Consider the following 16,202-nt stretch of genomic DNA (forward strand, 5'->3'; position numbering starts at 1 on the left):
TAATAATTCAAAAGAAAGCCTAAAAAAAATAATAATAATTAAAAAAAAAAAAAATATAAAAAAAAATCAAAATCAAATCACCCTTGGGTTGTGTGGAGGCAGAGCCGGGCTCTGCTCGAAAAGGCACCTCGTTTCTCCAGCACAGTGCACAGCGGCGTAGGAGGGACTTTGGGCTGATTACCAGGCGGAGATAATTAATAATAATTAAAACCAAACCGAACCAAATTAAGAATAAGCCCAAGAAAAAGCTTATGCGATGCTTTAGGGGCTCCCCTCTTCATACCTGAGATCTCCCCGGGAAGGGAGGGGGGGGGTATACGGGGGGGGCGAGGGCTGCGAGAGCGGGGAGGGGAGCCCCAAAATGATGCTGGGGATGGGGGGGGGGGGGGGTGGCTCTTGGGTGACAGCCTTATCCCGAATCCCTCAGGGATAAAGGGATGCTGGGGTCGGGGGGGGGACGGGGACACACACACACACACACACACACACGGGGATTACACCCCCAAAATTATAGCACCCAAAGCAGGGGGGTGTTTGGGAAAAACGTGAAAAAAAAAAATAATTGGAATATTGGGGGGGGAAAAAAAAAAAATGGCGTTTTGCAGCCGCTCTTCAGGTCCTCGATTTTACCCCGAACCCGCAGCCGGGAATGTTTGTGGCTGGGAAAAGGGGAAAGAATAAGAAGATGCAGGAAAAAATACAAATAAAATTAAAATAATTAAAAACCTAAATCCCGCCCCCCCCCCCCTCCTCCCCCCCCAAAAAAAAAAAAAAAAAAAAAAAAAGCCTGGATGTGCCAAAAGATCCTGCTACGGTCGGGAACTCAAAAAGCCGGGAGGGGGGGATTGGAAATAAACCCCCCCCCGCCAAAGGCTTTGGAAACGGGAGGACAGGTAGTTAAAACCGCGGCTGGCTTGGAAAAGCAGGGTTTGGGGGGGGGGGCGGATGCTGGGTCCCGGTGTTGGGGGGGGCACACGGGGGAACCCCCCCCCTCAGATGGTGCGGGGGTTGTACTCGGGCAGCTTGCGGAGCTTCTCCTTTTCGGCGTCGGTCTCGTCGCGGGCGATGACCAGCGAGTGGGAGTAGCCCATGGCCACCTAGGAGGAGGGCAGGGTGGGTGTGATGAGCTGTGTAAAGACTCAGCCACCAGATTTATATAAGGTGGGGGCCCACATGCCCTCCCTCCGGCACCACATGGCTGTGATGAGTTGTGTACGGCCTCAGCTACCATTATTTATTTAAGGCAGGGGGTCCACACACCCTCCATCCGGCATCCCACAAGTGTCATGAGTTGTGTACAGCCTCAGACACCAGATGTATTTAAGGTGGGAGCCCACACGCCTTCCCTCCAGCATGCCACGGTGTGATGAGTTGTGTATGACCTCAGCTACCGTATTTATTTAAGCGGGGGGAGCCCACACGCCCACCCTCCAGCATCCCATGAGTGTGATGAGTCATGTACAGCCTCAAGCGCTCTATTTACTTATAGAGGGGGTCCATGTGCCCTCCCTGCAGCACCCCATGGGTGTGATGACTTGTGTATGGCCTCAGCTACTGTATTTATTTAAGCAGGGGGGAGCCCAGACACCCACCCTCCAGGACCCCATGGGTGTGATGAGTTGTGTTCAGCCTCAGCCACCCCACTTATTTAAGGGGGAAGTCCATGCGCCCTCCCTCCAGCATCCTCCGATGGGGTCCCCCACTCACCTGCTCCGTGTAGATCCCATCCAGGGTCTTCACCTCTTGGGCGGCCGTCGAGGACTTGGGCTTGTGGTCCCCGTAGCCCTGCCAAGTGCATCCCATGGAGGGGAGAAAAATCAATGAGGAGGGGTGGAAAGCAGCCGGTCCCTCCCGCTAGCGGCTGGGGGGAAGGTTTGGGGTGTCGAGGGGGTGGGTGTCCCCGGTAAATCCTTCTTACCAGCTCCCCAAAGGTGGGCGAGGGTCCCCAGCTGATGGTGCTCTCATCCGCCGCCACGATGATGCTGCTCTTCCTGCAGCGGGGTGCAAGGCAGGGTGACCCCGTGCCCCCCAACCACCCCACAAGGCAGCTGCACCCCAAAAAGCTGGGAAATTGCGGTGGGGTTTTCTTTTTGGGGGTGGGGGTGGGGGGGGTGGGACTTACCCACAGGCCAGGCTGCGGATTTTCCAGCCGCAGAGGTCCTGCACGGCTTTGGGGTACATGGTGGACTCCCGGGAGGTGTTGGTGGCACCCCAAAAAAACAAGCCACCTGCAAACCCCGATACAGAATCAGAACCATAGAATGGTTCGGGTTGGAAGGGACCTTAAAGACCACCCAGTGCCACCCCCTGCCCTGGGCAGGGACACCTCCCACCACACCAGGTCCCTCCAAGCCCCCTCCAACCTGGCCTTGAACCCCTCCAGGGATGGGGCAGCCACAGCTTCTCTGGGCAACCTGGGCCAGGCTCTCACCACCCTCACAGCAAAGAAGTTCTTCCCCAGATCCCATCTCAATCTCCCCTCTTTCAGTGTAAAATCATTACTCCCCCTCCTCCTAGGGCTCCCCTCCCTCATCCAGAGTCCCTCCCCAGCTTTCCTGGAGCCCCTTTAGGGACTGGAAGGGGCTCTAAGGTCTCCCCGGAGCCTTCTCTTCTCCAGGCTGAACCCCCCCAACTCTCTCAGCCTGTCCTCACAGCAGAGGGGCTCCAGCCCTCCCAGCATCTCTGTGGCCTCCTCTGGCCCCGCTCCAACAGGTCCATGTCCTTCTGATGTTGGTGGCCCCAGAGCTGGAGGCAGCACCTGGCGGGGGGGGTCTCCCCAGAGCAGAGCAGAGGGGCAGAATGCCCCCCCTCACCCTGCTGGAGATGCAGCCCAGGATGCAGGGGGGCTTTCTGGGCTGCCGGCGCACATCACCCATCAAGCTCCGGCACCCCCTGAACATCCCCACCCTCCCCCCCCCCCCAAATAATGACGGATTTGCTTTAAAATGCCCCAAAACGCCCACCTGTCTCGCTGACGGCGAAGGAGCAGGTGTAGCCGGCGTAGATCTGCGCCGCCCCGCGCCCCGGGAAGTCGAAGAGCTTCACCAGCCGTGGCACCATCTCGTCCTTCTGCTCGGCGTGGCCCAGCCGCCCGTAACCCCCGAACCCCCAGGAGAAAACGCGCTTCTGCGAGTCCAGCACCAACTGGGGATGGAGAAATGGGTGTGTCCCCCCACGCCCCCACCGTCGGCCAGTGGGGCTGAGACCCGGCCAGCTCGGCGCAGGGAAAGCTGCGGCAGCCGCAGCAAAGGGCATCGATTGCCGTGAGTATTGCAAAGATCAAATATTTGTAATATTTTAATTAAATTTATCCTTAAATGCACACTGCAAGTATTTATCCTTTAATTCACGCTGCAAGTATTTTTTCTTCTATGTAGCCTGCAAGAATTTATCCTTAAATGCACCCTGCAAATCTCCGTCCTTAAATATATGCTGCAAATATTTATTCTTAAATGCACGCTGCAAATCTCTGTCCTTAAATGCAGCCTGAAAATCTCCGTCCTCAAACGTACCCTGCAAATCTCCGTCCTCAAATGCAGCCTGAAAATCTCCGTCCTTAAATGCACGCTGCAAATCTCCATCCTCAAATGCAGCCTGCAAGTATTCATCCTTTAATTCACGCTGCAAGTATTTATCCTTAAATGCACCCTGCAAATCCCTATCTTTAAATATACGCTGCAAGTATTTATTCTTACATGCACACTGCAAGAATTTGTCCTTAAATGCAGCCTGAAAATCTCTGTCCTTAAATGCAGCCTGAAAATCTGTCCTTAAACGCAGCACCCTGCAAATCTCCGTCCTCAAATGCAGCCTGAAAATCTCCGTCCTCAAATGCAGCCTGCAAGTATTTATCCTTTAATTCACGCTGCAAGTATTTATCCTTAAATGCACCCTGCAAATCCCTATCTTTAAATATATCCTGCAAGTATTTATTCTTACATGCACACTGCAAGAATTTGTCCTTAAATGCAGCCTGAAAATCTCCGTCCTTAAATGCAGCCTGAAAATCTGTCCTTAAATGCAGCACCCTGCAAATCTCCGTCCTCAAATGCAGCCTGAAAATCCCTATCTTTAAATATACGCTGCAAGTATTTATTCTTACATGCACCCTGCAAGAATTTGTCCTTAAATGCACCCTGCAAATCTCCATCCTCAAATGCAGCCTGAAAATCTCCGTCCTTATATACACGCTGCAAAAATTTATCCCGATATGCACAATGCAAATCTCTATCCATAAATGCAGGCTGCAAATCTCTATCCCTTAAACCCAGGCTGCGAGGATTTATCCTTAAACCTCAGGCTGCAGATTTCAACCCTTAAATGCTGGCTGCAAATCTTCACCTTTAAAACACACGCTGCAAATCTCGACCCTTAAGGCACCCTGCGGATCTGCAGCCTCACACGCTGCAACCCGCTGTCCTTAAACACGCTGGGTTTAGCCAGGGATTTAGCCTTAAAAACACAGGCTGCGGGGATTTAGCCGGAGATGCAGGCTGCAAATCCTGCAAATCCTGCAAATCTCCATCCCTACGCACCCTGCAAACGCTTATTCTTAAGTGCGCCCCGCAAACCTTCAGCCTTAAATGCACTCTGCAGGTCTCCATCGGTTACTGCCCGCTGCAGCTGGTTATGGTTAATGCACGCTGCAAATCTGCATCAATTAATCCCTGCCGCGAGTATGTATGGTTAAACCCGTGCTGCCAATGTTTCCCAATTAACGCAGGCTGCCAATGTTTCCCAATTAATGCCCGCTGCAGGTATTTATGGTTAACGCAGGCTGTAAATCTTTCCCAATTAATGCACGCTGCCAATGTTTCCCAATTAATGCACCCTGCAGGTATTTATGGATATTGCCTGCTGCAAATCTCTAAATGCATACTATAAATCTTTATCAATTAATACACACTGCCAATATTTACCAATTAATGCCCGCTGCAGGTACTTATGGTTAATGCAGGCTGCAAGTCTTTCCCAATTAATGCCCACTGCCAATGTTTCCCAATTAATGCCCGCTGCAGGTATTTATGGATAAACGGATGCTGCAAGTCTTTACCAAGTAATACACGCTGCAAGTATTAATGGTTAATGCAGGCTGCAAGTGTTTCCCAATTAACGCAGGCTGTGGGTAACGATGGATGAACACATGCTGCAAGAATCTATGGATAAATGCCTGCTGCAGGTTAAATGCCTGGTTAAATAGGGGCTGTAAATCTTTCCCAATTAATGCCCGCTGCAGCTATTTATGGATAAATGCCTGCTGCAAATCTCTAAATGCACTCTGCAAATCTTTCCCAATTAATGCACGCTGCCAATGTTTCCCAATTAATGCCCGCTGCAGGTATTTATGGTTAATGCAGGCTGCAAGTCTTTCCCAATTAATGCCCGCTGCAGGAATTTATGGATAAATGGACGCTGCAAGGCTTTAAATGCAGGCTATGAATCTTCATCAATTAATGCATGCTGCCAATCTTTACCAATTAATGCATGCTACGGGTAATTACGGATGAATACACGCTGCGAGAATCTATGGATAAATGCCTGCTGCAGGTTAAATGCCTGGTTAAATATGATTAAATGCAGGCTGCAAGTCTTTACCAATTAATGCCCGCTGCAGGTATTTGTGGATAAATGGATACTGCAAATCTCTAAATGCACTCTGCAAATCTTTCCCAATTAATGGACACTTCCAATGTTTCCCAATTAATGCCCGCTGCAGGTATTTATGGATATTGCCTGCTGCAAATCTCTAAATGCATACTATAAATCTTTATCAATTAATACACGCTGCCAATATTTACCAATTAATGCCTGCTGCAGGTACTTATGGTTAATGCAGGCTGCAAGTCTTTCCCAATTAATGCCCGCTGCAGGAATTTATGGATAAATGGATGCTGCAAGTCTTTAAATGCATGCTATGAATCTTCATCAATTAATGCATGCTGCCAATCTTTACCAATTAATGCATGCCATGGGTAATTACAGATGAATACACGCTGCAAGTATTTATGGATAAACGCCTGCTGCAGGTTAAATGCCTGGTTAAATATGGTTAAATGCAGGCTGCAAATCTTTCCCAATTAATGCCCGCTGCCAATGTTTCCCAATTAATGCCCGCTGCAGCTATTTATGGATAAATGCCTGCTGCAAATCTCTAAATGCACTCTGCAAATCTTTCCCAATTAATGCACGCTGCCAATGTTTCCCAATTCATGCCCGCTGCAGGTATTAATGGACAAATGCGTGCTGCAGATCTTTCCCAATTCATGCCCGCTGCAGGAATTTATGGATATTGCCTGCTGCAAATCTCTAAATGCATACTATAAATCTTTATCAATTAATACACGCTGCCAATATTTACCAATTAATGCCTGCTGCAGGTACTTATGGTTAATGCAGGCTGCAAGTCTTTCCCAATTTATGCCCGCTGCAGGAATTTATGGATAAATGGATGCTGCAAGTCTTTAAATGCACACTATGAATCTTCATCAATTAATGCATGCTGCCAATCTTTACCAATTAATGCATGCTACGGGTAATTACGGATGAATACACGCTGCAAGTATTTACGGATAAACGCCTGCTGCAGGTTAAATGCCTGGTTAAATATGGTTAAATGCAGGCTGCAAATCTTTCCCAATTAATGCCCGCTGCAGGTATTTGTGGATAAATGGATACTGCAAATCTTTAAATGCACTCTGCAAATCTTTCCCAATTAATGGACACTTCCAATGTTTCCCAATTAATGCCCGCTGCAGCTATTTATGGATAAATGCCTGCTGCAAATCTCTAAATGCACTCTGCAAGTCTTTCCCAATTAATGCCCGCTGCAGGAATTTATGGATATTGCCTGCTGCAAATCTCTAAATGCATACTATAAATCTTTATCAATTAATACACGCTGCCAATATTTACCAATTAATGCCTGCTGCAGGTACTTATGGTTAATGCAGGCTGCAAGTCTTTCCCAATTAATGCCCGCTGCAGGAATTTATGGATAAATGGATGCTGCAAGTCTTTAAATGCACGCTATGAATCTTCATCAATTAATGCATACTGCCAATCTTTACCAATTAATGCATGCTACGGGTAATTACGGATGAATACACGCTGCGAGAATTTATGGATAAATGCCTGCTGCAGGTTAAATGCCTGGTTAAATATGGTTAAATGCAGGCTGCAAATCCTTATTGCCCGCTGCAGGTATTTATGGATAAATGCCTGCTGCAAATCTTTCCCAATTAATGCATTCTGCGGGTCCTTATGGCTAACTGGGTGCTGCCAGTCCTTCCCAATTAGCGCAGGCTGCGGGTAATTGGGGGCGGGAGGGGGGTGCCTACCGTGTGGTTGGCCCCGCAGGCCACGTCCCGCACCACCACGTTGGGGACGGGCAGGATCTGCCCGTCCTTGGTCTTCTCAATGAAGATGGCCACGCGGCGCGGCACCAGCTCGCAGTCGTACTCGATCCGCTGCGCCCGGGCGATGAACTTCCCGTCCGAATTATGCCCTGTACGGGTAAAAAACACGGGGTGCCACCCCACACCCCCCCTTTCATTATTTCCAACCCAGTTGCAAAAATCCCACTTTTTTTTCCCTAAAAAAAACCCCTTTCATATTTGCAGCTCCCACCCCACTATTTCCCCCCTCGAGGGGAGGGATGCTGCGGTTGCTCCAATGGGGAAACTGAGGCAGGGAATTCCCCCCATCCCCCCCCAAACTTCCCCCAACCCCCCCCGAAAGGCTAAATTTTAGCAAAATCACCCCAAAATAGCACCGTACCCAGCTGCCCGTACTCGGGGCACCCGAAGGAGTAGAGGTTTCCTTTGCAATCCATGATCATGCTGAATTCCGCCCCGCAGGCCAGCTTGGTGATGGGCTGCCCGTTGTACATGATCTGCGGGGAGGGGGGAGAAAAGCAGATATAAAAAAAGGGCTAAAAAAAAAAAAAAAAAAAAGAGGAAAAAAAAGGCAAAAAGCTTAATTTCCCACGGTAACCCCCAAAATCCTCAAATCTGGGGGTTTATTTTAAATTCTCCCATTTATTTTCCCGCCGCAGCTGAAGAAGAGTCCCTCCCCGAGAGGGATGCTCGTGTCCTAAAGGGGTTTGAGGGGTCTGCTAGGGAATTTTTTTTTTTTTAATGAGAAAACCCCGATTTGGGGGGGTTTTTTTGGTTTGTTTTTTTTTTTCACCCCAAAACCAAAAGGACAGGAGCGGCAATACCTGCGTGGGGCTGGGCACGGCGTCCGTCTGGTTCCCCAGCCCCAGCTGCCCCATTTTATTCTCCCCGAAGGCGAACACCGACCCGCTCTCTGCAAAGCCAAAAAACAAAACGAAACAAAACCAAAAAAAAAAAAAAAAAAAAACCAAAAAGGAGGTATTTTGGGGGGCAAAAGGGACCGATTTCGGAGAATTTGAAGCCAAAATGTGGTTTTCTCTCTCTCCTCCCTCCCCATCCTCCAAATACCTGTCAGGGCCAGCGTGTGGTTGCGGCCGCAGGCTGCCAGCACGATGGCTTCGCCCCCCAGCACCTCGATGAGCTTCGGGGCTTCCACCCGCTTCGTGTCCCCGTGGCCCAACTGCCCTTTCTCATTGCGACCTGCCCCAAAATTCCCCGTTATTTACACCAAAAGGGGAAAGAGGAGCTTCCTGAAGTTGTTTTTTTTTTTTTTTTTGGGGGGGGGGACACACACACAACAGGGACACCCCCCCAGGCTCACCCCAGCTCCAGAGCTTGCCCTCGGCGGTGATGAGGAGGCTGTGGGCGGCGCAGGGACCCGAAACCACGCTGCGCACCTGAATCCCTGAGAGACACCCGTACCTGTGCGGCCCCCACAAGTTCTGGCCCAGATTCCGATATGCAACTGCGTGTTAAAAAATAATAATTAAAAAGAAAAAAAAATTTAAACATTTAACGACATACAAATGCATAAAAAAACCTCAAACAGGTAATTTAATTCAATATAAAGGCAGAAAAAACAAGCAGCGCGTTTATTTGGCTTCGCGAGAGACCCAGCGCACCCCAAGTTCTGGCCCAGATTCCGATATGCAACTGCATGTTAAAAAATAATAATTAAAAAAAAATAAAAATTAAACATTTAATGACGTATAAATATATACCCCCCCCCCAAACAGGTAATTTAATTCAATATAAAGGCATAGAAAACAAGCAGTGCATCTATTGGGCTTCGCGGGAGACCCAGCGCACCCCAAGTTCTGGCCCAGATTCCAATATGCAACTGTGTGTTAAAAAATAATCATTAAAAAGAAAAAAAAATTAAACATTCAATGACATATAAATGCATAAAAAAACCTCAAACAGGTAATTTAATTCAATATAAAAGCACAAAAAACAAGCAGTGCATCTATTGGGCTTCGCAGGAGACCCAGCGCACCCCAAGTTCTGGCCCAGATTCTGATATGCAACTGCATGTTAAAAAATAATAATTACAAAAAAAATAAAAATTAAACATTTAATGACATATAAATGCATAACCCCCCCCCCAACAGTTAATTTAATTCAATATAAAGGCATAGAAAACAAGCAGTGCATCTATTGGGCTTCGCAGGAGACCCAGCGCACCCCAAGTTCTGGCCCGGATTCCGATATGCAACTGCGTGTTAAAAAATAATAATTACAAAAAAAATAAAAATTAAGCATTTAATGACATATAAATGCATAAAAAACACCCCAAACAGTTAATTTAATTCAATATAAAGGCATAAAAACCAAGCAGCGCGTTTATTTGGCTTCGCGGGAGACCCAGCGCACCCCAAGTTCTGGCCCAGATTCTGCTGTGTAACTGGAAAAAAAAGTCCTCTGAAATACTAATTAATAAAAATAATCATTAGTTATAAATGCATTTTTAAAAAGCAGAGAACTTAATGGAATATAAAGGCATAAAAAATAAGCAGCATGTTTATTTTGCTTTGCAGGAGACCCAGCGCACCCCAAGTTCTGGCCCAGATTCTGCTGTGCAACTGGAAAAAAAAGTCCTCCCAAATATTAATTAATAAAAATAATCATTAAATACAAATGCATTAAAAAATAAGCAGATAATTTAATTAAATATAAATGCCCGAAAAATAAGCAGCAGGTTTACTTTGCTTTGTGGGAGACCCAGCGCACCCCAAGTTCTGGCCCAGATTACACCATGCGACTGTAAAAAAGACCTTGAAAAATATTAATTAATAAAAATAATAATGAGTTATAAATGCATTTTTAAAAAGCAGAGAATTTAATGGAATATAAAGGCATAAAAAATAAGCAATCCACTCATTCTGCATTGCAGGAGATCCAGCGCACCCCAAGTCCTGGCCCAGATTGCGCCGTGTGACTGTAAATAAAACCCTCCAAAAGCATTAATTAATAAAAATAGTAATTAATTATAAATGCAAAAAAAACAAGCGGATAATTTAATTAAATATAAATGCACGAAAAATAAGCAGCATGTTTATTCTGCTTTGCGGGAGACCCAGCGCACCCCAAGTTCTGGCCCAGATTGTGCCATGTGACTGTAAAGAAAACCCTCCAAAAGCATTAATTAATAAAAATAATAATTAATTATAAATGCATAAAAAATAAGCAGAGGATTTAATTAAATATAAACGCACGAAAAATAAGCAGTGGGGTTTTTTTGCTTTGTGGGACACCCAGCGCACCCCAAGTCCTGGCCCAGATTGTGATATTCAACTGTAAACAAAAGCCCTCCGAAAGTATTAATTAATAAAAATAGTAATTAAATATAAAAACCAAGCAGGCAATTTAATGAAATATAAATTCATAAAAAATAAGCGGCGTGTTTATTGTGCTTTGCGGGGGACCCAGGGCACCCCAAACCCCAGATTACGACATGCAACTGGTTTGAAAAAAAAAAAAAACCCCAAACATTAATTAAATATAAATTAAATATAAATGCACCAAAATAAGCTGAAAAAGATTAATTAAAATCTAAACTCCTAAAAAAAGGAGCGTGTTTTGAAGCCCGGGCGCTGACCTTGCTGTTTAGGCACTTCTTTGCGGCCGATCAGGTCCCAGTTGGTGGCTCCGAAGATGAGGAGCTGCCCCCGGCACCTGGAGCCCTCCAGCTTCTGTGGGGACAGGAACCCTCAGCCACCGGGACACGGGGACAGCGGGGACGTGGGGGACATCAGGGATGTGGGAGGACACAGGGGACATAGGGGGACGTGGAATAAATGGGGGACATGGGGGACATGAGGGACACCAGGGATGTGGGGGACACCAGGGACACTGCAGGAGGTGGGAGACATGAGGGACACGGTGGACATCAGGGACACGGGGGACATTGGGGGATGTGGAGTAAACGGGGGACATTGGGGATATGGGGGCCATCGGGGATGTGGGAGCCATCGGGGACGTGGGAGGACACAGGGGACATTGGGGGAGGTGGGAGACATCAGGGGACAACAGGGACATGGGAGATGTGGTGGACATTGGAGGACTTGGGGGACGTGGAGTAAACGGGGGGACATTGGGGATGTGGGGGCCATCAGGGACATGGGAGGACACAGGGGACATAGGGGGACGTGGAATAAATGGGGGACATGGGGGACATGAGGGACACCAGGGACATTGCAGGAGGTGGGAGACATGAGGGACACGGTGGACATTGGGGACACAGGGGAGATTGGGGGACGTGGAGTAAACGGGGGACATTGGGGATGTGGGGGCCATCAGGGACGTGGAAGGACACAGGGGACATTGGGGGAGGTGGAAGACATCAGGGGACATCAGGGACATGGGGGATGTGGTGGACATTGGAGGACTTGGGGGACGTGGGGGATGTGGGGTAAATGGGGGACTTCAGGGACATAGATGACATTGGGGGATGTGGGGGACATAAGAGTAAACGGGGGACATGGGGGACATAGGGGACATCAAGGACATGGGGGACATCGGGGACGTCGGGAGACATCAGGATTGTGGGGGACATTGGGGGACATAAGAGTAAATGGGGGACATTAGGGGGCATGGGGGACATCGGGGCCATTAGGGAGATGGGGGGACATGGGTGACATGGGGGTCACGGGACACTGGGGACGTGGGGAACATTGGGGGACATAAGAGTAAATGGGGGACACCAGGGGACATGGGGGACATCAAGGACATGGGGTGACATTGAGGATGTAGGGGACATCGGGGACGTCGGGAGACATCAGGATTGTGGGGGACATTGGGGGACATAAGAGTAAATGGGGGACATTAGGGAGATGGGGGGACATGGGTGACATGGGGGTCACGGGACACCGGGGACGTGGGGAACATCGGGGGCATGGGAACGTGGGGTCTCCTAGGACATGGGGGACATTGGGGATATTGGGGACATGGGGGACACAGGGGGGACATTTTGCAGTCCACCCCCTTCCTGCAGCCCCCCCCCCAGCCCAGCGCCCCCCAGGGTGTCAGCGCCCCCCCTGCTGAGCCCTGGGGTGGGAATTAGGGGGGGTAGGGGGTACAATGTGGGGTGTATTGGAGGGCGGGGGGGGGGGAATTAATGGGGAGCATAAAGAGGTACAATAAGGGGGTGCAATGGGGGGGGTGTATTTGGGGAGCCCTTTAACGGGTGCAATGGGGGGGATATTTAGGGGTGCAGTGGGGGGGGGGGGGGGGTTCAACGAGGGATGCACCGAGGAGGTACCCTGGGGGCTGCAACGGGGGGGGGTGCATCTGGGGTGCAAGAGGGGGGCACAATGGAGGGTATAATGGGGGGGTGCAAGAGGGGGGCACAATGGGGGGTGCGATGTGGGGATGGAATAGGGGTTACATTAGGGGGATGCAATAGGGGGGTGCAACAGGGGGTACATAAGGGGGGAGTGCAAAGGGGGGGGCAAGGGGGTGCATTAAGGGGTGCAATGCGGGAGTGCATTAGGGGGTACATTAGGGGGTGCACAAAGGGGGAAGCTGCATCAGGGGGTGCAAGGAGAGGATGCAGGGGGGTGTTGCATTAGGGGGTGCAAGGAGGGGGATCACGGAGGGGTACGGCATTAGGGGGTACATTAGGGGGTGCAAGGGGGGGATGCAAGGGGGGTTGCGGCATTAAGGGGTACAAGGGGGGGTGCAAGGAGGAGGTATGGCATTAGGGGTTGCATTAGGAGGCGCAAGGGGGGGATGCAAGGGGGGGGTTACGGCATTAAGGGGTGCAAGGAGGGGATGCAAGGGGGGGATGTGGGTGGGGTGTTGCATTAGGGGTGCAAGGGGGGGTGCAAGGTGGGGTACGGCATTAGTGGGTGCATTAGAGGGTGCGAGGAGGAGACGCGGGGGGGTTACGTTGCATTAGGGGGTGCAAGGAGGGGATGCAAGGGGGGGGTACGGTATTAGGGGTTGCATTAGGGGGTGCAAGGGGGGGTGTTGCATTAGGGGGTGCAAGGAGGGGATGTAAGGGGGGGGTACGGTATTAGGGGTTGCATTAGGAGGTGCAAGGGGGGGTGTTGCATTAGGGCGTGCAAGGAGGGGGATCAAGGAGGGGTACGGCATTAGGGGGTACATTAGGGGGTGCAAGGGGGGGATGCAAGGGGGGGATGTGGGTGGGATGTTGCATTAGGGGTGCAAGGGGGGTGCAAGGTGGGGTATGGCATTAGGGGGTGCATTAGAGGGTGCGAGGAAGAGACGCGGGGGGGTTACGTTGCATTAGGGGGTGCAAGGAGGGGATGCAAGGGGGGGTACGGCATTAGGGGGTGCATTAGGGGATGCAAGGGGGGGATGCAAAGGGGGATGTTGCATTAGGGGTGCAAGGGGGGTGCAAGGTGGGGTATGGCATTAGGGGGTGCATTAGGAGGTGCAAGGAGGAGATGTGGGGGGGTTATGTTGCATTAGGGGGTGCAAGGAGGGGATACAAGGGGGGGGTACGGCATTAGGGGGTTCATTAGGGGGTGCAAGAAGGGGATGCAAGGGGGGGTGCAAGGAGGGGGTATGGCAGTAGGGGTTGCATTAGGAGGCGCAAGGGGGGGATACGGCATTAGGGGGTGCAAGGAGGGGATGCAAGGGGGGGATGTGGGTGGGATGTTGCATTAGGGGTGCAAGGGGGGTGCAAGGTGGGGTACGGCATTAGGGGGTGCATTAGAGGGTGCGAGGAAGAGACGCGGGGGGGTTACGTTGCATTAGGGGGTTCAAGGAGGGGATGCAAGGGGGGGGTACGGTATTAGGGGTTGCATTAGGGGGTGCAAGGGGGGGTGTTGCATTAGGGGGTGCAAGGGGGGGTGTTGCATTAGGGGGTGCAAGGAGGGGACGCGGGGGGCTTATGTTGCATTAGGGGGTGCAAGGAGGGGATGCAAGGGGGGAGTACGGGATTAGGGGTTGCATTAGGGGGTGCAAGGGGGGGTACAGCATTAAGGGGTGCAAGAGGGGATGTAAGGGGGGGTACGGTATTAGGGGGTGCAAGGAGGGGATGTAAGGGGGGGGTACAGTATTAGGGGTTGCATTAGGAGGTGCAAGGGGGGGTGTTGCATTAGGGGGTGCAAGGAGGGGACGCGGGGGGGGACGGCATTAGGGGGTGCATTAGGGGGTGCAAGGAGGGGATGCAAGGAGGGGGTACGGTATTAGGGGGTGCAAGGAGGGGATGCGGGGGGGGGTACGGCATTGGGGGTTGCATTAGGGGGTGCAAGGGGGGGTGTTGCATTAGGGGGTGCAAGGAGGGGATGCAAGGGGGCGAGTGCGGCATTAAGGGGTGCAAGGGGGTGATGCAAAGGGGGATGTTGCATTAGGGGGTGCCCTCCCCCCCCCCCTTGCCCCGTCCCCGCTCACGATGCGCTCCTTGCTGTGCTCGGGCTCGCAGATCACCACGCTCTGTCCCCTCGTCGCTCCTCCCGCTGCGGCCCCGGTCCCACCGGGCCTCCCGGGCCGCCTCCCCCCGGGGCTGCCGTCCCGCGGCCGCCGTTCCCGGGGCGCATCTTCCTCGCTGCTGCCTCCGCTGCTCCCGCCGCGCTCCGCCCGCGGCCGCCGTCGCCCTCCCGCCGCCGCCGGGCCCGGCCGCCGCCTCCCCGCCGCCGCCGCCCCGTTCCCCGGGGCCGCGTCCCAGGGCGGCCCCGCCGCTTTCCTCCGGGGCATGGCCGCTGGGGACAGCCAGGGGAGGCCGTCACCGGGGGATCGGCAGCTCCCCCCAACCCGCCGGCGGGGCGGGGGGGGCATAAAGTGGGGGAGGAAGGGGAGGGGGATAAGGGGAAGGGGAGAGGGAAGGGGGATTCCGCCCCCCCCGGCAGCCGAGAGCAGTTGGAGAAAGTTTAAGGGGGGTGGAAATGGGGGTGCAAAGGGGGGGGTGGCCAAAGTGGGGGGGAAAGGAAAGGGAGAGAGGGATGGGGATCCCCCCCCCCCGGCACCCCAGAGCAGCTGGAGAAGGTTTAAGGGGTTGGAAGTGGGGGTTCAAAGGGGGGGTGTGTGGAAACGGGGGAGGGAAGGGGGGAGAGAGGGAAGGGGGATCCCCCCCCTCGGCACCCCAGAGCAGCTGGAGAAAGTTTAAAGGGGGTGGAAATGGGGGTTCAAAGAGGGGGGGAAGGAAACGGGGGAGGGAAGGGGATTCCCCCCCCCCCCCCCCCGGCACCCCAGAGCAGCTGGAGAAAGTTTAAGGGAGTGGAAATGGGGGTTCAAAGAGGGGGGGGGGAAGGAAACGGGGGAGGGATGGGGATCCCCCCCCCCGGCACCCCAGAGCAGCTGGAGAAAGTTTAAGGGGTTGGAAATGGGGGTGCAAATGGGGGGTGTGTGGAAACGGGGGAGGGAAGGGGGGAGAGAGGGAAGGGGGATCCCCCCCCCCGGCACCCCAGAGCAGCTGGAGAAAGTTTAAAGGGGGTGGAAATGGGGGTGCAAAGGGGGGGTGCCCAAAGAGGGGGGGAATGAAGGGGAGAGAGGGATGGGGATCCCCCCCCCCGGCACCCCAGAGCAGTTGGAGAAAGTTTAAGGGGGGTGGAAAAGGGGGGTTCAAAAGGGGGGGGTGTCACTGAGGAGGGGGTGAAGGTGGGGACGGCAGAAGGGGGGGTTGGAAAGGGGAGGTCAAAGGGGGGGGGTTGCAAAGGCGGGGTGCAAAAGGGGAGCTTGCGAAGGGGGGGTGCAAAGGGATGATCTGCAAGAGAGGGGTTCAAAGAGGGGGTGCAAAGGGGGGGGGCGGCAGAGGGGGGGGGTTACAAAGGGACGATTATCGGGGGGGGGTTTGCAAAAGTGGGGTTGCAAGGGGGGTGCGAAGGAGGGGGAGTTGCCGGG

General features: G+C 52.2%; 1 protein-coding gene across 1 annotated transcript; it reads right to left on the bottom strand.

Moving 5' to 3' along the window:
* Positions 1-992: 992 nt before the first annotated feature.
* On the bottom strand, positions 993-15,059 carry RCC2 (regulator of chromosome condensation 2). Its single transcript, XM_074161651.1, has 12 exons — positions 14,757-15,059; positions 10,993-11,086; positions 8,716-8,859; positions 8,463-8,594; positions 8,219-8,307; positions 7,777-7,891; positions 7,338-7,504; positions 2,964-3,144; positions 2,123-2,228; positions 1,919-1,991; positions 1,708-1,785; positions 993-1,097 (listed from the first exon to the last, which is right to left on the bottom strand). Exons 1-12 carry the CDS (start codon positions 15,057-15,059, stop codon positions 993-995), a joined length of 1,587 nt encoding a protein of 528 aa, XP_074017752.1.
* Positions 15,060-16,202: the final 1,143 nt, after the last annotated feature.

Source organism: Numenius arquata, chromosome 20 (assembly GCF_964106895.1).
Source record: "Numenius arquata chromosome 20, bNumArq3.hap1.1, whole genome shotgun sequence".
NCBI classification, from domain to species: Eukaryota; Metazoa; Chordata; class Aves; order Charadriiformes; family Scolopacidae; genus Numenius; species Numenius arquata.